General features: G+C 40.4%; 2 protein-coding genes across 4 annotated transcripts in view; one reads left to right on the plus strand and one right to left on the minus strand.

Annotated features, from left to right (window-relative positions):
* Nucleotide 1: 1 nt before the first annotated feature.
* On the minus strand, nt 2-25,993 carry slc13a4 (solute carrier family 13 member 4). 2 transcript variants are annotated; one of them, XM_033614655.2, is made up of 16 exons: nt 25,723-25,993; nt 17,044-17,172; nt 12,130-12,266; nt 11,853-12,028; nt 10,309-10,372; nt 9,980-10,019; nt 9,779-9,865; nt 9,447-9,631; nt 7,288-7,407; nt 6,928-7,029; nt 6,669-6,770; nt 6,349-6,452; nt 5,143-5,264; nt 4,749-4,910; nt 3,245-3,382; nt 2-3,001 (listed from the first exon to the last, which is right to left on the minus strand). In XM_033614655.2, the coding sequence occupies exons 1-16, from the start codon at nt 25,843-25,845 to the stop codon at nt 2,864-2,866; spliced, it is 1,929 nt and encodes a 642-aa protein (XP_033470546.1). In that variant the 5' UTR covers nt 25,846-25,993; the 3' UTR covers nt 2-2,863. The 2 variants fall into 2 exon arrangements, with proteins under 2 accessions (XP_033470546.1, XP_033470545.1); XM_033614654.2 differs by having other exon boundaries at nt 11,823-12,028.
* LOC117249196 (uncharacterized) overlaps nt 25,871-26,127 on the plus strand; it is a 49,086-nt gene continuing 48,829 nt past the window's right edge. The window contains exon 1 of one of the 2 annotated variants that reach the window (XM_078165126.1): nt 25,871-26,010. The gene's annotated coding sequence lies outside the window, so the exon portion shown is untranslated. Of the gene's footprint in view, nt 26,095-26,127 lie in introns of both variants that reach the window. The other variant, XM_033614656.2, reaches the window with a different exon arrangement.

Genomic DNA, 26,127 nt, shown 5'->3' on the forward strand with positions numbered 1-26,127 from the left:
AGTTGTTTTAGTGGTTTTATTTTTGTGCATGTATAATGTATCATCCTAACTCTAGTTTTTGTCTGATGAGACATCAAGGTAAAACACATATTTTAGGAATATTACAGCTCATTTGGAAACAGGCAAAGGCACGTAATCTTTATATTACAAATCTGTATGTATTTACAGAGGAGTGTGGCCCCTTGGTCAAAGGTCACTGCGGCAACACCATCAAGATGTATGAAACCTTCAGTAGAACTGAATAAATTACAAAATAAAAGTCTTGATTCTGCCCACACTAGAACCTAAACTTAGAATGCAGTGATATATATATATATATATATATATATAAAAAGCCACAAATTGCATTGAAAATTTGTGTAAAAATATAAAGCATATCTTTTATATTATTCACACAGTAGAGTGAATGCTGTGTGCAAACCTTTTCACCACCAGACAACAGTTACTGTGATTTGACAGTTGATTGAACAAACAATTGTACCATACGACCCTGTGCTACCTTACTCTCCGTTCTCTCTGCTTTAAAGGCTTTGGATGTTGCATTCGACAATAACTCAGGACTTGGAGGGACATTGCAGCCTTCCAAATCTCTTTTTTCACGCACCAGGAGAAATGTCACACCTCCTGGGTGACCACAATAAAGACCAAACATGGTGATCCTGTTGCTTTACATGCTCATGTAACACACTTCATGAAACATACATGTTTATGTGATAATTACAGTAGCTATTATTCCTTGATGAAGGTGTTTTCTACCTGCTGACTTACACAGAAATTACTTTCAAGATTATATTGGCACAAATCTGGACCTTAGTGATCTGATTATGAAGTCTACAGATGTATTCAATATGACAAAAAAAAACAGCATCTGACCAACAAGCTTAAGGCAAAGAAGTAATTAAGATGAGCACCTAACACAGAACAGTGTCTAACCTCTCAAGTCTCCTTTCAAATTTCAAGAAAAGGAAAAGCTACAAAGAAAGGTGGTATGATTAATCAACCAACCAGGACTGTCTATACCTTAAATACAGTACAGTTTACATTCTTAACATTGAAATGGTATCAAGTAAAAGCATATGTCTGAGAAACAGCACAGTAAAAAGCAATTACACTCCTGCTGTCCATCATTTAAGGAGGGCGGTAGTGAGCTGCTCCTGCACTGCTCTGAGATTACAGCAAGGCGTTAACACTGTCAGGGCTGGAGGTCTGCTTCCCACTTGGACAGTCAAGCTAAAAGTGTAATATGACAGGCAATAATAGGGTAAAGGCACTAGTGGTACTGCGAGATGCTTGTTCACAGTATGATGGAGCACAAAATCAGCTTCAGAAACTTTGGTTAAGACATCATGAAAGGAGCACTTCGACTCCTAAATGACCATTTGTATATCAGTCACTCACCCTGTGTTACATTGAATTCATGAGGAAAACTTAGTTTTCCTTGCATGCCTACATGGTTTATGAAGAATCCAAACACTGTCAAAATTCTTGATGAATTGAAGTAATAGGGGTCCACGTTTAACAACAGCAAAACTATGTTAAAACATCTATTTACAAACTAGTGTAGTACATTTCAAGTCTATTTATACAGTCGTATGCTCAGTACTTCCCAAACAGACAAAGCCAAAGCCAGACTCCATTGAAAAAAAATGTAATTTTTCTTCGCAGAACACAGGAGCTGCTGGTCTTTCACTGACTTGATCAGTTAGTTGGCTATTTTAGTAATTTTGGTGGTTTAAAGGGTTACAAATTGTTTGCTATAGATACACTCTTGTTAAACGCAGCCTTTGGCTTAAATTTTAGATTCTTCATTCACTGTGGAAGCATACGAGAAAAAAATGCTCTCTTCAGAAATTCAGCATAATTGCATATTGAGTCATATTGAGTGATGTACAAATCATCATTTGGGGGGTGAAGTATTTCTTTAAGAAGCCAAGATTTTTAAATGAATGCCGGCAGCTGCTAACAACATGCATGGACAGTGCATAAGCTTTCAGTTTCCTCCTAAATACAGGTACGTTTTTACCTCTGCAATAATAGATCATATTAGATATATCATAAGACACTGGGTACATGTGAAAGGCTTGACAGCAAGTATTTCTATGTATACAGTACATCATCAGCCATAGCAGAAGCCTCTTTTCGTGCATTTATATTGCTTTAATACAGCGATCAGCTGTCTCTTTTACAATGGACAGTTTAGCCAAAGTGATATATCAAAACAATATTTTGAATTCTCTCAGCAAACTTGTCACCAGCCCACGGTGTTAATGTACGTGCTCTGGTTAAAGAGCAATAAGTGCAGCAGAAGTTTAGCAAGCATGCAGTAAAAAAGAGGCTTATCTGCGATGGCTATATAGCTTATTTCTATCTAAATATCAACTAATCCACATGACAGGGCATAATGTGGTTCTGAAAACACTTATTGTTTCTATTATGAATAAAAAAAACAAAATATCAGTTTCCTGATCACCACAAATATGTTTGTAGCTCTTGGAACTATCCCCAGTGATTCAGTGAAAACAGAATCTCCATCAAACTTTGTTAATGGAGTTACAATATAAAAAGTTTTTGCTGGAGGTCTGAGCCTCACGCAGTGGCCATTCTGCATTCCTTGTGATGCCCCCATGTGGCCAATAACATATAATTCTAATTATTACATCTACGCAACAGGTAATGGTTTTTCGCTCTCCTCTTCTTCTCCTCCTTCTCTTCAACCTTCTTCAGGTCCAGTTTAATCCATCTAAGAAAGGGCTGAACTCTGACCCAGACCATCCCCTTGACGTCATTTTCTTGTCTTTCTTTATTGAAACATTGCCCCATCTCTTTCTGTCTTTTATTGACTCATCCCCGAACCCAGCGGTGGTTATAAAATACCGGTGATGTTCCTGGCCTCCGCCCAAGCTGGGAACTCAGTCAGGTTGAAGAGAGGAACCCCCCATGTGGTGATGGCCAACATCACCACTGCCACGCCGATCAGGTTCACCCCAAACCCTGCTTTCACCTGGAGGAGAGGGAAAGGAGATGAAAAACAAAATGGTTAGATGTTAACAAATGTGTTGTTGTGAGCATTGTTTTGTTTGAAAATAAATATCAGAATTAAGGTCGGCAAGAGTTAAGAATGAAAAGTTTTATCCCACTGATTACATAAAAAAACTTTGGCACAGTGTTCTCTTGATCCGTTTGATATTGCAGGTGCAGAAAGAGCATGTGACTGTGTGCGTGTGTGTGTGTGCGTGGGTTGTACCATGTCGCTGATCTTCACGTGGCCGTAACTGAAGACGATGGCGTTGGGGGGGTTCCCCACTGGAAGCATGACCCCGAATGACACGCACATGGTGGACGGGATCAACGTGTGGAGGGGGTTGATGCGCAGAGTCTCTGACTGAAAGGAGGAACGTGAGTGAAAAAGAACAAAGGGGGTAAAAAGAGAGAGAGACAGAAAGAAAGGAAAAGAAGATGAAGAGGGAGATAAATGGAGAGTGCAGGAACAGGGGAGAAGTCTGAGGTCAATGACTGGTAAAAAAAAAAAAACTGCTTTAATCAGCCTGTTTACATTCTCAGAACGAGGTGCACCACACTAACAGTGTGGGTGTGGGTTATTAATGCTCCCTGCCAGCACGCGCACATGATATTAACTCTCCCTGTGAGCAATCTGAGAGAAAAAACAAGTATCCACATGGGGAAGCAAAGTCCAAGTGATGCTGTTATTGCAAAATAGTTACTTATGATGAGGAAACATGAGCATTAACAGAGTAAGTCTCAGATGAAGCTAAAACAACCCATTGAAAAGAAAATTAGAGACGGTCTTTTAAGTCTTTTGAAGAAGTTGTTTAAAATTTTATGAAATTGCTTATTCTCTCTGTTACTGAGAGGTACAGTGGATGAGAACATTGTCCCAGCTCGCATAGCTGTCTGTCAAATATGACTCTGCAACCAGAAAATGTTTAAGACTGAAAGTGTTGGAAAACAGCTAGCCTGGTTCTGATGAACAATTCAATTTTGTTTGTTTACTCTTTGCAATAACTGAAGTATAAAAAATGTACCAAACTATTTCATGGAGTCTTGTCATCACTGTGTGGCTGCCTGGGCAAATGGCAGTGACTCCAAAAAGTCATTGTCATTTCAGTTTCAGTCAAGCAGCAAAAAAAATGGAGCTAACACGAAGTGCCAAAAACTGCAGTTCCCCAAATGGCCACTTGGGGCTGGCTCCAAAAGCAAGCCAATCCCCATAGATCTCGACATTGAAATGCCAAACTTTACAGCATAAATAAACATGTTTACAGCCTGGTACAAAAAACAGTTTGGGTCTCTATAGCTAATTTCAACATTCATGACAACTGTACATTTCAATAATATTTAGGCTTAAACTTAAGCATAATTAAGGGCATTGTGTGACAGGTTGGTGCCATCAATTGACAAGTTGCAACCACGGCAACAACACTGGTCAACCATGATGTAACCACCAGAATCACAAAGGAATATTCACGTAAGGTACCTGCTTTATCAGTGCTTTATCTAAACACACAAGTCTTAATTTTTGCCAGTGCTTGTCCCCTCTTTGGTTCATCTGCACATACAGGGCTTCAAAGAAGCACTATAAGAGCATCGCTATGGGTACTGCCCCCATGCAGACCCTTCCAAACCCTAAGCTTAAACTCAGCACATCCTCCATCTTGTTTGCACACATTGCTAGGTGTCAAAGGACCAGATACTGAGAGTAAGCATGTAGAGGGTAGTGTGTGTCGTACCAGCGCCGATAAAATGGGCAGGAAGACAGTGAGAGTTGCTGGGTTGGAGGCAAACTCTGTGACCGCTGACACCAGCAGGCAGGCCAGCAGGGTGACGGCCCATGGAGGAAGACCACTCATGGGCTCCAGCTGTCTACCGATCCACACTGACAGGCCTGACACCTGCAAACACATACGAACAAAACACCCGTGAGCATCCTCAAAGGGTACAATTAGTCTTGAATACTCATGCTACAATCAAGGTGCTGCAGACAGACAGTGACAGATTAGAGCTCCTGGTGGACATTAATATCAGATCAACTGAAATTCCCATCTAGAAGCTCCCCTGATCTTCTGGCTCCTGATCCTTAACATAGCTGTAATACAGCAACAAACACAAACACATGTATCATGCCTTGCAACCAGCAGCCAGTGCGTAGCCTCCTCCCACCAGGATGACAATCTCCCACGGCATCAGTCTCTGGAAGTCTTTCCAGGTGATCATGGGAGCCAGCGGGTCAGACTCTGATTCATCATCTGATGGTTTAAAACCACAGAAAATAGGTCAATACAGCTGGAATGCTAAGTTTTGTATTTATTGTTTGTTTGTTTTTTGGTAATGACTGAAATTTAGCATATTTTACTGTATTGTGGGGTACATGTATGATAAAGACATTTTTACTAACACTTATTGACAGGGAATTTCTGAATGGTTTCTGAGAAACAGAAAACAGGGAAAATCACAACTGTCTTGAAAGAAGAGCTCCAAGTTAAAGGTCTATTATGCAGCAAATTGCCAGTTACTGTTTGAAAACAGTATTGCATCTAGCTTGTGTTAGCAATTCATATTAATTATTATTATTAATTATTATACATATTATTAATTATTGACAGAGTTTCTTTCAGGAAAGAACTGAGGACTTAAAAAAATTAAGGACACAATAAATAAACATTTTTTGCTGTAGTAAATACAAGTAAAATATCCTGTTACTTGACATTTTGTTTACCTCCTTGTGTCTTTAACTTCCTACAGACACATGGCCTGCAGCTGTTTGCAAGCCTGAACTATGTCCGCGTCTCTAATATGTTATGGTGTTTAGAAGTTTATGGACTGTCAGACTTTTCCAGTGTTTTTCAAAGTGTTGCACAGCTGTGGAAAACACCAGTGGACTGTTTTTCTGCTAAAGCAGAGGTTTCTCTGACCCACTGAACTTGCGGCAAACAGGCTATAAATCAACCTGCACAGGCTGGTAACACAGACAGGGGCCTGTTGAAACAACAGCTATTTACAGCAAGATTGTCTATCTTTGTCACAAACTTCATGATTACAAGAATATTAAAGGTTATTTTAATCTGTGGTAGGTATACATCTTATTTCTATTGTTTGACTAAAGCTTCTTTGTGTACGAGGTGAATAGAATAGCCCATTTTGTGGTGTCTGGACCACCATAGTAAATATATGATTTGTGACTAAAGTTGATTTGTAGTGCTGAACATCTTTGCTGTCCCTCTTAACATTGTCCAATATCTTAACCCGACATGTCTGGTGCCCCAAAAAGACAAACCAAACGTAGTAGAGCTTTATCAAAAACTGCCAGTTGGTCAAGTATATAGTTCTGACCTGGGTTCCTACAGCTGGAGGATGAGAAGGGTCGCCTGGCAGGGATGAGGAAGAGCAGGAAGCCCAGAAGGACAGATACTGTCGCATCAGTCCTGTAGCCTTTCCTGAGGGGGGCAAAAGACCCACAGATTTAACACAGATATAACAGATACAGAAGGAGAATCCTATTCATCTAGTTGTCAGTGTTAAGGTGCTGATTCAATGTGCATAGTTAAAGTGTCTGTGCATCTCTTACTGTGCATGAGTATGTGTATGATCACTAACATCTGTTAGTGATAACAACACCTATTAAGGTGTGTGGCAATATTATGGGCACTTACTTCTCAAAGAGAGACGTCCAGCCGGGCACAAAGCCAGGCTCTCTGGTGAACCACAGCAGAGTCATCAGGATGAAGAAAACACCGGTCACCACCTCTGGGTAACTGGGACACACACACACAGAAACCACAAAAGCATATGAGCAACAATTACATGAGTGATACCTTACTTGTGCCACAATGTCACGTCTGGATGTGTGAGTACACACTAGGACAGAGAAACCAGACACACACACACACACACACTGACACACGTACACACCTGATGGGTCCCAGTTTGCCGTACTCTTCCTGGATCCTGATCTCTGACAGCATCTCTCTCCTTGTCTTGCGTTTCTTACTCAAAGAGCATGTTTCCCTGAAGCTGAACACACACACAAGAACATTAACCACATGGCAACCTGACACACTGTTTTTTCAAATGTTCAGCCACAGGTCACGTAAAGGCGCCATGGCTCAATGGTAGACAGACAGAAGGATTATCGTGAGTCTATAATGATAAGATGCATTACTCCTGCCCAGCTGGTAAGAAGGGGGCAAGTAGGATACACACACCAAGATAATCACACAGTACAGAAGGATACTATCTGTAAAATACACACTCAGACACACACACACTCACTTGCAGCCCAGGAAGAGGAAGTGCAGCCACAGCCAAGTGAGCACCAACATGATGATGGCGATAGGGAAGCTGAAGATGAACCATGTGCCGAAGTTTATCACCTTCGCATCTGGGTAGCGACTGAAGAGACAAAGAGAGACACACAGAGTTATTTTATACAATGTTAGCTAAAAATGATCTTTGCAGCAGGGAGGAAGAGGGCTGATGAGATATGTGGTCTTAATTAAGAGGAACAGTAGCACAAACATTAGCACAGGGTCACCAATTATCACCAACAGGGTCAATCATTTAAAAATATTGATTTGATATATCTGATAGATTTTTGTTTGAATTCTACACATGGTCTTTTAAAGGCTGAACCTTGTAACCGCTGACAGCACTTGGACTGATAAAAACTGGAGCTTATCCGAGTTAAAAATAGACATTTGTCCCTCATCAACGGACTACCTTGACTTCTGGCCTCTGGTCAGTTTGCTTTGACTGACAGCTGTTGTCATTCCCATTTGTTTATCTGTGCAGCAACACAGCTGACTCTCCACACTGATAAGAGGTAAGTATCACTGCTCGGTGGCCTGACAGGAAAACTAAGCTGAAACCTCCAGGGCTAAAAAACGAAGTGCCAAAACTGCATTTCCTCGAACGGCCACTGGAGGCTGACTCCAGAAGCGAGTCAATCCCCAGAGACTCCCATGTTTAAATGTCCAACTTTACAGCAAAGTTCACTTGGTTTTACGCAGAACACAAACACCAGTCAAAGTGATCTCAGCCTTTCAGATTGCGTAGGTTATATATGAATAATTGGATCATGATTTGTGGTTTACATACCAAATCTGGTGCAGTACTTTCCATATGCATACATATGAACAGTGCATGAAAACAGCCTGAGTAGAGCTGTAATGTACAATGCAGTAGAAATGCGTAAAAAGGTCACTGAGTTGTCAAAACACATCATCAAAGTCACTGTCAGATAAGTTTGCACAGACGAAAGTCAAGCGTATTATACAGTGCCATCAACTCAAACGGCTGCCTATGCAGTGTAGCAGTGGTCATTAATCTTTGGTGCACTTTAAGCTGTAGCAGAGCTCCTCTTAGTCCCCACTGTTGTGTCATTCAAAGCTATACAGATGATAAAGTGTGTTTGCTAAGGCATGCTTCACTGAGCTCTCAGCCCTATGGACACTAAGCAGGGTAAAGGTGACATTCAGAGATGCTAAGAAGCAGGAGATCCAGAAACACTGACCAGTCAGAGCAGACAGGTGCTGAAATGCAGCGTTTCAAACAGAGGGTGAATAGCAAAGTAAGTATAAATAAAATAAATGTTTTTTTAGTTAAACCATGTGAACATGTCCAAAATACAAGTATGAACCTGAAAATGAGTATGACTTCTCCTTTAATCACTGCATACACACTTAATATTTATCAACAAAGATTAACGTTAAGCCTAAAGAAGTGTATAAAAAAATGCACAAAAGGCACAACATACAGGGAAATTCGCTGAGCATGCAACAATGTGATCGCCTGACCCTGTCTTACTAGCACGGACTTGTTGCAGAAAAAGGATTTGGACTTGCTGACCTGAACACACACCAACACCAACCTTGTTTACCAGGGGCCCCTCACTTATAGACGCTGACCTCAGGCTATTTTTGTATTCAGGGTGTTGGGTACAGTGCATCGTGTTTGCACGCAATTGCACACAATTTGACTCAACTCAAAAGGTATCATTTAGGGAGACTGTTTCATATTCATTGCTTGGATTGATTGAAATTTCATTTTAAGATTACAACTACTACTGCACACACCCACACAAACACATGCACAGAATCAAAACTCGACCTTTGTCCAACAAGCTGCAACATGAAGGAGGCCATTCTGCCAGGCTTAATGCTGCGGCTGGAGGAAATCGGCTCTGTCAGGACTGAAGGGGCTGATTAGTTTGATCTCAGACCCTGTGAGCCCCCCAAACACTGAGTTTAACATTTTAGTCAGACCAGCCCTGCAGCCAAGAGATCAATCAGGCTGTAAATATGCTTGAGTTGTGATGGTGTCTACTAGAGCTAATACCAGACCAAAACATCTGTCTGACTCCAGTTTTTAAAGCTTATTTTATATTTATTCTGTCAGTGGACGGTGGATGCTGAGTGTGCGCGTGTACTTACTTGTTAAACTGCTCAGCAAAGATGAGATTGGTCGATGTGCCAGTGATGGTGATGAGACCACCAATTGTCGCGGCGTAAGTGATGCTGAGCGACAAGCATTTGCAGATCATGTGATCCCTCTTGGTGGGATACTGGGAGTCTCTCCTGGCTTTCACCCGCTTCACATTTGGGATTTCGATTGCAACCTGAGAGTGAGTGAGGAGAATATTGAACTTAATAATGACATGAATTGACCATAACAGTAAGGGAAGGAGGAGTGTTTGTCTGCCTTGTTTCCAGCTACCATACAGTCACACATGCACCTCTTTACCTTCCAATAATGTGTTTCTCACCTGTGGCAGGTGTCCATTGGTGTGTCTGATGTAAGCCTGGTTAGAGATTGGCTGTAGACCCAAACCATTGGCCTCCCCAGTCTGTACCTGAGAATAAGAAAAAGAGACTCAGAGAAAAAGACTTGAACAGATTTTCCTGTCGCTCTGTTGCTGATATTTGACCTCTGTCTACTTGACAAATAAAGACTTTACAGGTCTCACCTCACTTAGTGCAGAGAGCTCCCGTTTAGTGCAGTCATTGCTGAAGGGAGAAGATAAGAGGCAATTAAGACTTCACAATAGAAGTATAAGATTAGGGTTACTATAATTACTGATAATCAAATGCATTAGACGGTATTGTTTAAAAGCTGCTCCACTACACTCTATCAGGCCAACAGCTTAAGATGGCAATGGCAAGAGCTGTGGTACATACTGACCATCACAATTAGATGCAATTGGGAAGAAGAAAATTAGGGAAATTGTAGAAAAATCAGTGATATTAACTCCACACAGAGTACATACAGCATTTGTATACACGAACATACACACACCTGTCATTCCGATAGAGCAGTTCTAGCTGGTTTTTGTCCAGGGTCTCTTCTTTATCTGAAACAGCTGCAGACAAAAACATTCATCATAATTGTGTAACCGCTATGTCAGTGTGTTTTAAGATTGTAAAAGTGTAACTGTAACATTTTGGTCGCCTAACATTTGGTTGTACTATTTAGTTGTAATTGTTTTCGCTAGCAAACATTAGCCTTAGCATTGTCACAATTAACCAAAGACTGTAAATGAACTGTGCCAACTAAGCAGCTAGTGTTAAGGTTAGTTCCACCCTCTTGTCCAAATCATGGATGTATAACAGTAATCTGGATGTAGCCATGGTAGCGGGGCCCCATTCCTTCCTATGAAAGTGCATAAAGTCAAAAAAGCTAAATGCGCCTAAATTAACCAGATCTTCTGCATCATGGGGCCTACTGAGCAAACACAAGAGAGACTTACGGTGGCCAAGCAGCTAACCCGCCAATGACAGTGAAGCGCTCCACTACTTTCCAAATGTTATTGGACTGAATGGATCAAATCCCAATAGTGACATCATGACATTTTGTTGGGGTTGTGATGCTTAAAAAAAAAAAATCCACTGATTTACAGATGTCTCTTGCACAATGTAAGCCTATAGGAAAAAGTATTTTTTTCGGCCCCATGACATCACATGAACATTGTCATTCCATGTTTAGCCACTATGTAAAATTGGCTTCAAAGCCTGGCCCTGCTCTTGGGGGCCTGGTCCAAATATGGTCACTTCTGGCTCCAAAAGTTGAAGACTGCAATGGTCAAAATGCCAAAATCAAGTCTTCAAAATGAGATTACGCAAACCAATGTGTAACGTCACAGTGGCTACATCCATTATTTTTACACAGTTTGTGGTTGGAACATGCTGAAAATGTTCTGTTAACAAGTAGTCTGAGTGGGCGGAAGTTCGCTGCATAGATCAGCCTCTCATTGGGCGGAACAAGCCACCCGCTGAAGTCCCGCCCTACCACCTCCAGTTGTGTAGCAGTTTTCAACCGTTTTCAACACGTCCTTTACTAAATTTTGCGGTGTTTGATCTTGCAGGGATGTAGCCATTTTTCTGCCATGGTTCGCGTCCTGTAGGTGATATTTTTGTGGGCGTGTTACACCAAAACCTGTTTCCCCCCAGCAATATTTCTGCAAGCGCACCGTTGCTGTGGCACTGCCCAGAACGATTGTGATTGGTTGAAAGAAATACATGCAGCCGGGGTGTTTTTTTCTCCAATCTCAAAGTGAGAGTCGGCCCAGCCAGACCTTTCTTTTCTTGAGAAAGGTCTGGTGAGCGAGACTAGTTAACAAGTGTTACTGTTTTGTTACAGTTGGATTCAAAAACTATTTTCTCAACACATCAAGATTTTGACTTTGAGTTTGCTTAACTTCTGCCGCACTTCCCCTGGGTTATCCATCTAATGCAGTTTTTGGTGCAAGTATTGCTATCAACATCTGTTTAATTTCAGAGTTTTTTGCAAAGAAGCTTTTATAGTTCAGTGACCTCCCACTGAAGTGACGAAGCCAGACGCACCGCTGTCATCCTCGGGGGCCTCAGCAGTTTCAGAGTCGTCGTGACTGTCGGCCAGGCCCGTGCAGATCAACTGCTGCAGGACGGCTTCGGCTATGGGCATCACCATGGCTGTGGTGGACGTGTTGCTGAGCCACATGGACAGAAACACTGTGCAGCACATGAAGCCCAGCACCAACCTGGAGGAGAGAGGGACATTGAATGATGTGTGTGTCTACATCTGAGTGTGAGGAGGAATTAGTGTGTACAGTGACTGTGTGAACATATGTCTGCTGCTCACATGCCAGGCTTGGCCCCTGCAATCATCACCATGCGCAGAGCGATACGTTTGTGCAGGTTCCACTTCTCTATAGAGGCTGCCAGGCAGATGACTCCCATCAGCAGCAGGGTGGTGTCTTTACAGTACTCTGCTGCCACCTAAACACACAAAAAGAGACACTTTTTAAAGTAAACCTTTATATAACATCAAAATATTCAACAACTTTTACAATTTGGTCGATGACACAAGATTAAATTAAGGAAATCAAACAGCACAAGATCTGAGGAGACAGAAAGGAGCGATGGGGCCTTTTGCTTTTCCCTCCTTCACCCACTTCCCCACTTCACCCTCCTTCGTTTGGATCAACACTTACAGTCTGCCATTTGTTCTTTTTAATCTGCTCTACTTCCCACCTGCAGGGTTCATGGCCTCACAGTGTTGTATAAGCCTGCGTCTCCTCACCTCTCACCTAAAACCTGCTGCACTTCCTCCTGCTGGACATTATTAACATGGCTCCTTTGCACTCTCCTTCTCTTTCATTTCCATGAACTCAGAGTAACACAGGAAAGAAACTACACAGGATGCAGGGTAATGCTTTTAACTCTACCCTTTCCTTTTTCATAATTACTCTAAAAATGGTAAAATCACCTAAAAGAGCAATTTCCCTGATAAATATGAAGTCCAATTTGGAGGCCATAATCACATAGGGTCATTTTCAATAAATTTTAGCATGTCTTTGTGCCTAAAGGAATACTTATATGATACCTGAATGATCATTTGTATGTGTCAATTATGCATTTTCACTTTACCATTACTATTTAAACTGGCGGTGTAAGATGAGGAGCATCGTCTTGAGTTGTCTTGTTGGTTGCCCTGGTTCTATTTACTCCTGTCGCTTGCTTTGTAAACACTACAATGGTTGAGGAATGGGTGATTCATTAAGCTGAATCAAGGAGTTAGCTACACAATGCCTCCTTATTTCACTACAAACCCCAAAACACAGTGTCAGCTGGCTGGGAGCTGAAAGCTTCTGGTAAACGACCCTCACTAACAACAAGCTAGGCTACTTACTGTTGGTGTTGTGTATGTCACATCCAGTAAATATCACAATATAAATCAGTGTTTTTTTGTTTAAAAAGTAGATTACAAATGTAGGAAGATAGCAAGTGATTACGTGTCCAGTCTGATCTCAAGCACACAGCTGATATTTACGTGGTTTGTTTATATGATGTAACAGAAGTGCATATTTAATGGATTCAGTGTGGACAGAGAGCTCCAATGTTATGCAGTGCGTCATGATAATCAGACACTTGTTTGCTGTTGTCAAGTGTGATACCTAAAAGTAAAATTCAGTATACTGGTCTGGTCCATTATTTTGCTTAATATCAAACCACTTTGAAAATTATTCTAGCAGGCCAACCTGATGTGTCTGGTGGGTTAAGTATTACTTAAAGAAAAACTTAGGAGGCGTTATTCTTTAGAAAATGACATGTGGAAAACTTAACCAGATCAAATATGAGCCTAATTTGTACTAATGTGAATTACCAGCATAAAAAGACAAAAGAAATTAGTGTTAATCATTTCAGTCAGGAACTTTAGTTGTGCGCACTATGCGTAGTAATGTGCTACACAGGCACTCTGCCAGCACTTAGTTGAGGTTTCATTTGGGAAAGTGAGGGTGTTAGGGGGAGACTGGGAATACGATAATAAACTGGAAATGTTGCATAAACCTCTCTACTGGCATATTTACAGAACACCATCACAAGAGGCTTACAGCAGCGTTAACAGGCTGCTTTGTCACTGTTTGTCAATGCGATTTGGTCATATGAGGCGTACAGCTCACTTTTTATGTAATGCTGATATGAAAGTGAGTTTAATGGTGAGGAAACTTGTGTTACCAGTATAAAAATAAGTGATACTGTCACCAGTCATGCAAATCCAATGTCACCAAGATGCAGACTTGGCGGTGGGGACGATGGTTGGTAAAGTGTTTGAGTGTCACGTTTGAGTGCATGTACTCAAAGATGAAAGAACACTGAGACATCAGTGGGATGATGATGATAAGTGCCGGCTTAATGGGGTTTTCTCCATAGAGTCATGGCTGATAAAACCTCTAAAGCTGAGTGAAGACGACTGGGCTTGACACAGACACGTAATACAATAAGTAATACCACATCATAAAACACTCATGAGCACTTATATGCATCCAAGAAACCTCTCGCATAGTTAAAAGCTTACAGACACATGCAGGTGGATCTGAGTTCTTTAAATATACTTAGTGCAAAGGACAGAATGGCCTTTCACCCATTTTCTTGCTGATCTGGACTTACTGTACATCCGCATATACAGCAATCTGATCAGCTGACTCTTACTACCAGCGCCGTAATATGCTGTCACAACACGATATCCGAGGATCGCTGGTTCCCTGCATTGCTGTTAAGCCCTACATGGTTTAACCCTAACCCCTAAGTGTTACTCTCACTTTTCCTTCTTTGGCGAACGTTGAACCCTTGTTTCCCCTCCATACATTTACTTAAACAAAGATAAAAAGTTTCATGTCTCTTACAGGGAAAAGATGTTATGACAAACAGTAAAGAGAGTGTGTGTATCCTCAATTATCAAATGAGCTCTTTGGTCTGCAACATGTTAATTTAGAAATACAAATGGAACAGTTCTGTAAATACCCCATGTAAACAGGCACATTTCAACATAAGCTTATTGAGATTAGGGTCAGTAGAGTTCATTACTTGCTATGTATACAAACCAATGAAACAATATAAGTAGCAGCTCTCTGCCTAAAATACAATACTTAAATAACTGTCAATATTGCAGCTAAAACTGATATTCTCTTTGTCTCAGCTCCAGTATTACAAAACTATTAGCCTATCATCCTTTGGGTTGAAGCAATCAGAATTTTGTGTTTACAAGTCAATTTCTAATCACACTGATGTCAGGAAATTGCTATCTACATTAATGTAGTCTTCGTGAAAAGATAATGTTATCAAAGGTAATTAGGGAAGAGCAATGAGGGTGGTGAGGGCCACTCAAACTTTTATCTGACTGTCAAAGATTGATGTGGATGTACGATATCTGGCAGTGACAAAACCAACAGAAAATTATCACCGAACTTTGTGGCCTTTTTAACCTCTTTAAGCTCACTGTTTACAGCAACCATTTCCTTTAGCAAAAAAGCTCTGATAAGTAAGCTGCCTGGCACCATTTGGTATTAGTCACTACCTGAGCCATACTGCAAACAAGATTTAATGAGATCCTTTTTCGTGATCGTAAACATTTGAGGTCAATATGACCCCAACCATCTTTGCACACATTAAGACAAATTGGGTTAAGTATGGATTGGGCAGAGACAGTGCTAGCCTTGACAATTCGCTTATAGCAAAAGTCTGCAGCTAGCTGAGGAAGGAAGGCAAATGCGCCTCAGACATTTTTCATTGGAGTTGGTGGAAACCAAAACAGAGCAACAACAGTGAATATAGTACATGAATTTGTCAAGTTTAAAGAAACATAACTCAGAACGTATGCTGATGTTGTTCTGTGTCTGCTATATGTGTAAATAGTAATGACATATCAATGCTATGTGTAAGGCAGTGTGTTTTTGTAGCTCTTTTAATCGTAAGTGGCAATAAAAAACAATACCATAGCTTTCAATTAGTGGAGATGTAAGAAACTGAGCCATATTTCCACTTACAGCTTGCTAGTGCTAACGGGTATGAACCAGAATTTGACCTGTTTTGGGGGCAAGAATTTTAAGATAAAGAATAAAAATAATGTATAGACTATGTCACACTTTGTCCAATCTGGAAATCCATCTGTAAAAAAAAAAAAAAAAAAAAAAAAAAACTTTTTTTTTCTTCCTTTACCTCTGGAGGCACAGCCCGGAGTTTTTGACTAACGGAAGTGCAGGGGCCTCAGCGTTCGCTCACGCCCTTCACTTCCGGCGGTGCCCCCAGGGAATCGCTGTGTTGTTTACAAATACTTTGGGTAGAAAACCAGCAGAGTTTAGCTATATATCACATTTTTCACGTCACTATATCACCGTGTAGACTAATCTGATGTTTGTTAAGTCTATAAACACAATGACTGAACAAACGTTACTATTTCTGTGTGCACGTTTTGTAATTAATAACATGGTTATCGTAGATTAGTTGGGCTAACTGTTAGCTGTTAACGTTAGACGTTAGCAGTGTCTGTAATAACCACAGACTGTATAAAAATAAGGTAATAACTCAATAAACGGTCCGTGAATAAAATATTTTTTCCAGCAGATATCTTAGTTACAACATGATTGAGCTAGCAAAGCAGTTTTGTGTTGCTATGTGTGGTATTTATTCAGTTATGGGAAATCACGATGTCTAGAAAGCATCAGTGGCTGCAGCTGACAGGGACAGTTGGCAAAGCTAACATCAGGACGTCATCTGTTAAAAGCCTCCCCTTGTCGGATACAACATGAAACTACTTCAGTTAGCTCAATCATGCTGTAACTCAGACATCCGCTGGGAAAAAAAAAAAAAATCACGTTGACGAGACAGTGTTTTGGGTGGAGCGGTCGCTATGGACGTGGAGCTTGCTGTTTCTGTAGGTACACATTTCCTGGGGATACCTGCACGTCTCGGCCACGCCCCCTCCATTGTGATTGGGTAAAGCGCAGCATCGTTCAAACTCAAAGCCCCCCCCGCCCCCCCCAGTCGTCTTTCACACAGGACTGCCGACAGATTCTACAATGTAAATTGCAGAATCTGTCTTGAGAGATTACACTTTGTCTAACTTGAGTGTTTAGTTATAGTTAGCACTATAACTACATAACTTCCCGCCCTTTAGCTCTTTTGTCCTCAGCAACTAAAAAGACAGATCGTTTCAGCCTTAGAAATGTTTGCACTAAAAGACAGACAGACAGCTAACAATACCATAGAGACCCACCTCGCTGGACTTGAGTACCCCAAAGAGCGGATAGAGGAAGGCAGGTACCAGAGCAGCAGCACCCAGGGGAACAGCCTCAGACACCCAGTAGACTGCCGTCACCATCAGCACGTACGCACAACATGCCTCCTGTAAGTCGGAAAACACAAAGGGAGGAACAGTTAATGCTTCAACACTGACCACACAGGTTTTTTATACTTACCATCAAAAGTAGATATATTTAAACATGTAGGCTATGGCAACGTAGAAAACTTTGAAAAACGAGAGAAGCTGATAGCCAGGATACCGTTAGCTTAGCTTATCATAAAGTCTATCATAAAGTATCTAATTGATACCTTACATTTCATTGTTAGTTTGTACAAAAAAACAAAGTGTAAAAATGACAACTTGGGGTGTACATGGGGTCATAAGAAGGTTTTTATTAACTTTGGATGGAGACAGGCTAGCTGTTTACCCCATGTTTTTTTATCCTAAGCTAATTTAAGATAGCTTCATACTTATCAAACAGATAAGGGAGTGGTAGCAATTTTTTTTTGAGATTATTGTAATGTGTGTGAGGTGTGATTTATACTCACGCATTCTTTCCTTTCTTTCTCTCACACACATACCCACAAACACACACACTGATGTTGCATTACTCTGGTTATCGTTATATAATAGATATACCGGCCTCTCATACTGCTCTGTCGCAACACCAGCGGGCTTAGTGACAGGCTCTCCAACCTTAAAAACTAAATGTCTCATGACATTTGTTAAGACCTTGTAAAAACTACCAAGACTTTTGTTAACCTTTTACACAGTTCAGAGGAAAATCTGAATCCCAAATTCAAGGATGTATCTCTACAGTTGATATTCAAGTTGCAGAAAATATTGTCAACAAGCTCATGTACTTAATACCAGGCAAATGTCAGTCAAAAAATGGAGACAAAGCACTGTTAGAAATTAAACATGTTTTTTACCATGGCTTTTAATTGAGATTATAACAGTTTGTGTGTTCATATTGAAGTGTCTTAGTACAGGGGGTCGTGATTCAGTGCATGCAGAATACAGTGGTAGTTATGCCATTAGCAACATGCTAAGGCTAAACAAGCGGTTTTGCATGCAAGATATGGCCAACGCAAATTAAATGCTGGAGCTGGAAGACCTGCCTGCGGGTTCCCAGTCAGCTACAACAGCAGTGGAGAGAGACGTGTATGTAAGACAAGGACAGTGTGTTGGCGTTTCCTCACCGTCGTATGGTGTGTGAATGAAATACATCCAACATGTTAATGTTAATCTGACAGCATCTACTAACAGTGCCAAACACTGGCAGGATAAATATTTGAATGTTTAAATATATCCAAGGAGGAACTAATTGAAACATCAATACACACATTTTACTTCATATTGTTTTATGTATTCCGGTATTTTCAATTTCATAGCATAAGACAAGCTTTTCAGTTTTATAGGCTCCTGTGACTTGTTGCCTTCTGGGAAAGTGTTTATTCAGTGTTCACACAGTATAATACACAAGTGTTTAAATGCTCCTTATTTTTATAATAAAAATAGTTTGCCAAAGTTGCCAATGGGCAAAATGATACCTCAGACCACATTAAGTGTGTCTGTCTGTGACTATCACACTACTGTCTGTCTCAAATAAATGTCCTTAAACATTTAGGGTTTTTTTATCACTGTACTGAAACGTGACTTGTGTTTAATGTAATATTTGGATACAGAGTTTAATTTGTTAACCTGCCCCCCCACAATAGTATTAAACATAGAACTATGCACTTCTGCCACATGCTGTGTGAGCTTGTAGTACTTTTACGTAAGAGGAACATTCAGTGTAACATGTTGCCAGCAACAGGTCAGTTAATCTCAAATTAATAAACCCAGAGGGGGGAGAATTAGCCATGGGGCTCCAACATGTCCAGACCTGTTGAGACCTCACAGCCACTCAAACCACGAACTTTACAGAAGTCACTGCCAAGTGTGTCATAGGATTGATTTATGCTTTCTGCCTCTCTGCTGTCTGTTGATTGAATTAAATCTGTTTTTAAAATATAAAACTTTCATGTACCTTTTTAATGGCAGCAATGTGATGACTAAAAAGGTACACAACTTTTGTATGTAATGATGCTTCAAAACAATGCTTTTGGTAGCCAGCAACATGAAGCTGTATCCCAACACACACACACTCTCTTAATCTAGATGGTGAGTTAAAAAGCTGTGACTGAGGGCTCTGTCTCTGAGAGGAGGCTCAGGTGAGTGTCATTATAGGACAGAGATACACACCAGAGATTGTCTGATTCAGCAATCACTGATCATTGACTATTGGTCTCTGACTATCAGAAGATAGTTGCCACACAAGGACTGCAACCTCAATCAGATCTTCAAACATCCATCTGTTTTGCAAGTCAAGGGCAAAGTGCTGGGTAAGCGAAAAGGCAGAGTCGCTGATATGACCTCTGTATAACCAGACTTTATACTGAGACAATGAGCATAAGTCAATATACATTGGTATTCTAATGGAAGAAAAGCCTGTGTTTGCTTTGAGGTCAGACCTAAAATGTGTGTTTTTGGAAAAAGGTTTCAACTTCTTTTACTTGCAGAGTAGGCTAGAGCTATTTGCAGTTTGTTTTAATACATTGTACTTTATTTCAATGAAAACAAGTGAGACTGAAACATGAAAATGCATCTTTGTCACCCTACCTGGAGATTTCCTTCAGATTAACTGATGTTTTTAGGGAAACAGGGAATGACAGAGAGGCAACAGCTGCTGTGACAAGCATGAAAATTCAAGGGCTTTTAAAGAAAATGTAGGCGAAAGTTCACTCGATTTTCTGAGGCTTAAAAAGAATGTGATGCTGGAGTGCTTGAAGTGAAAGGGACAAGGTTTGTGTGTGTCTCAGCAGGCTACACTAGAGGAACAGGGTTGAGCCCTAATTGGGAACAATCAAATCTTTCCTTTGACTTTCCATCTCATACTGACAAAATCTAAACATAGACATATCAGTGTCTCTGGCTGGCAGATATCTGACAGAATTAACTAACCAAACTGTTCATCTCTGATGGAACCACATATGGTTTCAGGGACTTTGTGTCCAGTAAATTATATCTTCATGGCCTAAAAACTTCAAACAAATGAGAGGGACAGTTCCTCGAACTCTGACAGTTTTACAGCTGACAGGCCGATTGCTGTCATAAAATGTAACAGGAGCCCATTGATTGGCTCATCAACCCCCTGTTATCTGTGGACAGCTTAGGAAATGGAGATGATTGTTTTTTAGGGGAAAAAAAACACAGTGACTTATGTACCCCTGATAGGCAAATCAGGTCCCAGCTGAAACCTGTATTCACTGAACTAATCAGCAGAGGGCTAAATGGGTGTTTAAAATGACAGATAACACAAACACACATACACAATCTGTTTTAAATACATAGTAAGCACACTGATATACAAACTTAACTACACCAACGTCACAAACAAAATCAAACACATACATAATGCATAGTAAAGCCTTAAAATCTAGAGACCATATCTATTTTTGCTAAATTAAGTGAGATGTAAAAATCACTAACTACAAGCGCTATGACACATTCATGTATCACCCACACACTAGCTCACAAACTCAACAATAAACCTATTTTACCATCAGAGGTTGAGTTTTAGTGCTCTCTGCTAATAAATAACAACGTGGGAATCATTCTGAATATGATATTCCCAACTGTACTTTAAATGCAACATAATGTGATTTGCTATGTCATGTAGGGTACAATGTATCAGTGTAAATTTGACAAGACTAGGAGTCTAAAGCCCTGTTGCATCTGCAAGGTATAATGCTAACCATGTTTAACGCAAGCAGTAACCTCTGATGCTGTAAAATGAAGCCAATGTGGAAGTGCCCAAAACCGCAGTTCATCAAATGACCACTTGGGGCCCCAAAAAAACATTTTAGCTAATTTCTATCTTCATGCCAACTGTACGGCAGGGGGTATAATTAAAAAAAAAAAAAACTAACCCATTTATATTCTATTAAGCCCCACAGTTATGTATATTTACGGGCAAGGCTGCCTGAGTGACAGGCTGTCTTTGAGGCATAGCCACAATTTGAGTCAGCTCCAGCTTCTCATCCATATACGGTTGCTTTTGGTTCCAAAAAAAAAAAAAAACAAGACGGAGATGGCTAAGATGCCAAACTTGAGGCTTCAAAACGACAGTCTATAAACCAGAGGGTGATGTCACGGTAGCTACGTCCATTATTTATACAGTCTAAAGTTCAGTTGAGGATGATGGACATGTCATTGGTTTTGCAGGTAATATTTGATCATAAACCAAAATACTGGCCTCATAGATATTCCGAATTGATGATTGTGCTGCATACAAAAAGCTACGGGATTTTTTGTTAGATTTTTAATTATTGTAGAAAATAAGCTCTGTGGCAAACAAAAGTTTATTTGCACATTTTGTTCAGCAAGATAATCTTCAGAAATGAATATATGCGATTGCCAGAAGTAAAAAGCTAATGTAAGACAATAAACAAACTACACCATGGGCACATGACTTCAACATCACCACCGTGACACTGTATTGGCAATGTTTGGCGTGAAGACGTTTTTAATGTCTCTGACACCCGATATTGTCTCATTTAGCCACCTGTTAGCAACCGCCTTTTTAAAAACACATAAATGTCTCAAAGTCATAAGTGGGATATTTACTGACATATTTTATGTTGCAGAACAAAACATCAAAGTCTTTTAAGCTTATGTTAACCACAGATCTTATCTCATGTATCTAACCAAAAACCCACTGACTTCAAGACGAGGGCACCAGAAGTGCTAAAATGCTAGCTCATTTACAGATTTTAAGGACTCATTCTTGCACCAATCTGTAACAATTTCCTGACAATCCATCCAATAGTTGTGTAGCCTTTTGCACAAACAACAACAACAACAACAAAAACACAAATATGAACCTTTGGGTTGTGCTAGAGGAAAAGTCAACAAAGTCATTAGGTTTCATCATATGGGAACCATGAATACCTTTACAAACTTTATTGTCACTCCATCCAACAGCTGCTGAGTTATTTCAGTCTGAACCAAAGTGAACCAACCTTATTTATAAGGGGATGCAAAATGGCACAAGCATGACTGATGAGCATTCTGCATTTCTGCCATTGGCTTTGAATTTCCATCAAGTCTGTGTCCCTCTCTCTCTCTGACCTTGCCTGACTGCATCCAGCAGATGTTCTGATCTGTTGCAGCTGGACCCAGTACTACTCCAAACACAAGCTACAAACCCCTGTCACATTCTTGTCACAGTCTGGGGTCCCTGGTGTCGTAAGGAAGCCACGTGGGGCCCAAATCCAGCGTGGTGGTGGGTGATTATATAACTTAATTGCTTGGATTGTTTCTGTCCTTTTCTTTGTAGTGAAGTTTTTGTTCCTTTGGGTGTTTTTGGCCTCATCCTGCGCCACCTACTCGTGCCAAACATCCACCAGTCCTGACATAACAGCAAGGCTCCTGCGCGACTGAGCTGATTGGCTGATGGACAACTTGTGAGCACATAACAGTTCCTTTGAATAATAATGATGTTACAAGGAACACAAATACGTGTGACACAGGAGAGCTCATTTATATCACATAAACAACCTGTCACCACTTGTTCCGATTGACACGCTGGTTGTTTAGTAACAACCTCATTTAGCAAGTGCTAAAAAAAACCTGGCTGAAAGTTCCTATTAATGATATGATATAAACATGTGACTGCATGGTTATTTATTTGAATGTCAGATACAAACAAAAACAACTGTTACAGTTCATTTAAATACCTTTAGACTCAAAATCACGTCCTGTATGTTCTAGCTTTAACGGTTCTATCTACAATGGCGTCGCCTTCTGATTTCTCTGAAAAACAAGCATGTAATTTTGTGAATGGATGGTAAATGGACTTCCTCTTGTATAGTGCTGTTCTAGTCTTTCAACCATTCAAAGAGCTTTTACACTCCTTGCCACATCCAGCCATTCACACACACACACACACACACATTCACCCAGTGGTGGTTAAGCTACCACACAAGGTTCCACCTGCTACTCAGTTAAACATTCACACACCAGTGGCACAGCCTTCAGGAGCATTTTGGGTTTCAGTATCTTTCCCAAGGACACTTTGACATGTGGACTGGAGGAGACGGGGATAGAACCCCTGATTTTCTGATTAGTGGACGCCCCATTCTCCTTAGCCACAGGTGTCCATAATAAAGTATAAAATAAAAGGAAGTAACGAAAGAACGAACCAGTATCACTGATGTTAGAATTCATAATTAATTCTTAATTCTAGATGTAATTTCCAGCAAGCATCTTTGTTTGGATTAGGACAAAGAGGTGAATCTTGAGGAACACATTCAAATCTTTTTTAAAGAGCAACAGATAAATATTTGAATGCTTTGTTTTTTGTATTGTATTTGTTTTTTCACCAGTAAACTTGAGGAGGAAACTGAAAGGACTTGGCAAGTGTCAGACACGAATGGACCAGTGTCCTCAGCGTAGTTGTTGACCTTCACTTCAAGCAATTAAATTGTCTCTCCGACAAAGGAACAAAAGAAGGACAAATGAAATGTGACGTTCTCACTCTCTCTCACAGACCGATGCAGCGGCACTAAGTCTGACTAAAATAGGATTGAGTTTGGGTATTCCTGTTGTGTCTCGATGAAGCCTTGAATATTCACCGGTAATGACTATCACTGAAGCTTTGAAGCCCCAAAAATGAGACTAGATATCGTCTGAGATTTTTAATATCAAAATATCATAAGTTTTGTATTTTCCTGGTTTTTAAAGTTGCATACAGTAATTTTCTGAACTTAGCTGATTGTTCTAGATGCTCTGTTATTTCCCCACTTAGATACCTAACTTATTGTTTAAAGGCATTCGGAGTGGAAGGCAAAGGAAGAATTTCATTGTACAGGGAAACTTGTTTTATCTGTGTATATGCCAATAAACTTGATTATAACATTACTGATGATTACTGATAAAAAAAAAATCTCATCTTGTAAAAGCACCAATAGTCAACCTACAATATTGTGGCAATATCAGTATCCAGGTATTTGGTCAAAAACATATATGATATTTGATTTTCTCCATATCACCCAGCTCTATTACAAAGGTCAACGAGGTACTTATTTTTCAGGGAAATGGACTCTTAGGTAGTGTTGTTACTCACATGTAATGGTAGTATATGAAAGGCTAATTTGGGACCATTTAGACCCTTAACTGTAGAAAAACCCTCTGAAATGACATTTTCAAGCTTAAGTTTCCTGCTTGTCACCCTTTCTGTCACTTACTAGAGCCAGAAAATGTACTCTCAGTCAAGCTTTCCTCAGGTTATGATACAGCTGTAAGTGCTTTTTGCAGGATACAATTTAATCTGGCATGAAGGCATGTTGACAAGTGAGGGGGTTTTAGCTCACTCCTAACACCTAACCAGACAAATCACACAAGTCTGAGCCTCACTAAACACAATCCTGTCTACAAGCAACTCCTCTGAATCTCAAAGTTTGATACAACAGACAAACTTACCAAACTGCAACAAGACATCTAGAGTTGCAATGATGTTTAAGTTTAGAAGCAATATGCTTTTGGCTCTCATCTCGTCAGACATTTCTACACATTATCACCCTGCATCAGCAGATCTTTATCTTAATGTTTGACTTAGTCTTGAGGCAGCCACGCTGTTTCTTGGATCAAAAAGTTTAATTCAATAAAATGTGAATTCCTGCAGAGATTGGATTTACCCAGATTGAGATAATCCTGTTATTTCAAATGCAGTTTCTCTCGTCTATCATTTCTAAAGACAAGCATGAGCTATAGGGCATATAAGATCTTTTCAGTGGCTTTCACAGAGGACAATTCAACTGGGCACAAGCCTAAATAAGTATCAACTTGTTTACTCCTCTTCTGTTTCTGTCCCCCTCTCTCCCTCTTTGCTCTTCAGCAGCACACTGATCTCCATCTCATCAACATATCGCGACATCTCTCCTCCACACACACAGCTCAGCTGATGATCGGGACAGCTCGAGACAAGCATTCATCAAAACAGTAGACAGTGTGCCTTTTGATTGATACTCTCTTTCTCTCCCTCACATACACATACATACACACAAACCAGAATCTGGACACTAAAGCCATCAGCAGCAACCAGGAGGACCAACAGATCAACTGGATGTTTTGTTTACTGATGAATCGGATGTTTTCTAGGTATTTATGTGGTTTGTTGATATATCTAATGACTAACTAAACTAATTTTTGTGTTGAAATTTTAAAAAAACACACTGTAGTGTCATTAGTCACATATAATATTCTTATTAGATTCACCTACTTCTTGTATTTATGTCTTAAAAATGACAATTATATCCCCTATATCTACGACATGTGCTTTAAAAGTCACATATTTACCTATATGGACAATTTACTAACTAAGTCACACTTATATGTAATTAATTTCCAATATAATAGCCAAAAATAACCCTTACAGTGAGAGGTAGTTTACCTAGTTTGTCATATTTTATTGGTAATCTTCCTTAAATTCCACCATAAAATTCAACTGTGCTCTTAGGTTGAAAGTTACAACTTTCTGTCAGAAGTTGATGTTTCGTTTCTGTGCTTGTATAGGCTATAAAAAAAATCATACTGTATTTTACTCACGCTGGTGGGGTGGATGAGTGGTAATGGAAGCAGGGACAGCGGGATGAACACCACAACGATCAGCTTCCGCGCCTTCCACAGCTTCCTGAACACATCCATCCTGGCTGCGGCCTCTAGCCTCATGGGTGACCCGGGGCTCTGGGTCGGACTGGCTACAACTCAGCAGAACCGGATGTGAAAATCACAAACCGGCCGACGGGGAACTCTCAGACCACCGCCGACCTTGGAGAGCCGGAGGAGGAGGAGAAGGAGGCGGAAGAAGAAGAAGAGGGAAGCAGTCTCCTGGAGGTGCGTGAAATTCTGTTTTGGCTGTGCGCTTTTACGCACAGACCGCAGACGGTGACCGGACCTGGCTATGTGCGTCTCTGTGAGGTGAGTGAACTTGCCTGAACTTGCTTCTCCCAA

Source organism: Epinephelus lanceolatus, chromosome 23 (assembly GCF_041903045.1).
Source record: "Epinephelus lanceolatus isolate andai-2023 chromosome 23, ASM4190304v1, whole genome shotgun sequence".
NCBI classification, from domain to species: Eukaryota; Metazoa; Chordata; class Actinopteri; order Perciformes; family Serranidae; genus Epinephelus; species Epinephelus lanceolatus.

Excerpts from the sequence above, each read along its gene's own strand:
- slc13a4 (XM_033614654.2), bottom strand. The coding sequence starts at position 25,845 with ATGAGGCTAGAGGCCGCAGCCAGGATGGATGTGTTCAGGAAGCTGTGG. Across the intron at positions 9,632-9,778 it reads CCAATGGACACCTGCCACAG|GTTGCAATCGAAATCCCAAA; the intron begins GTGAGAAACACA and ends ACTCACTCTCAG. Across the intron at positions 7,408-9,446 it reads TTTGCTGAGCAGTTTAACAA|TCGCTACCCAGATGCGAAGG; the intron begins GTAAGTACACGC and ends TTGTCTCTTCAG.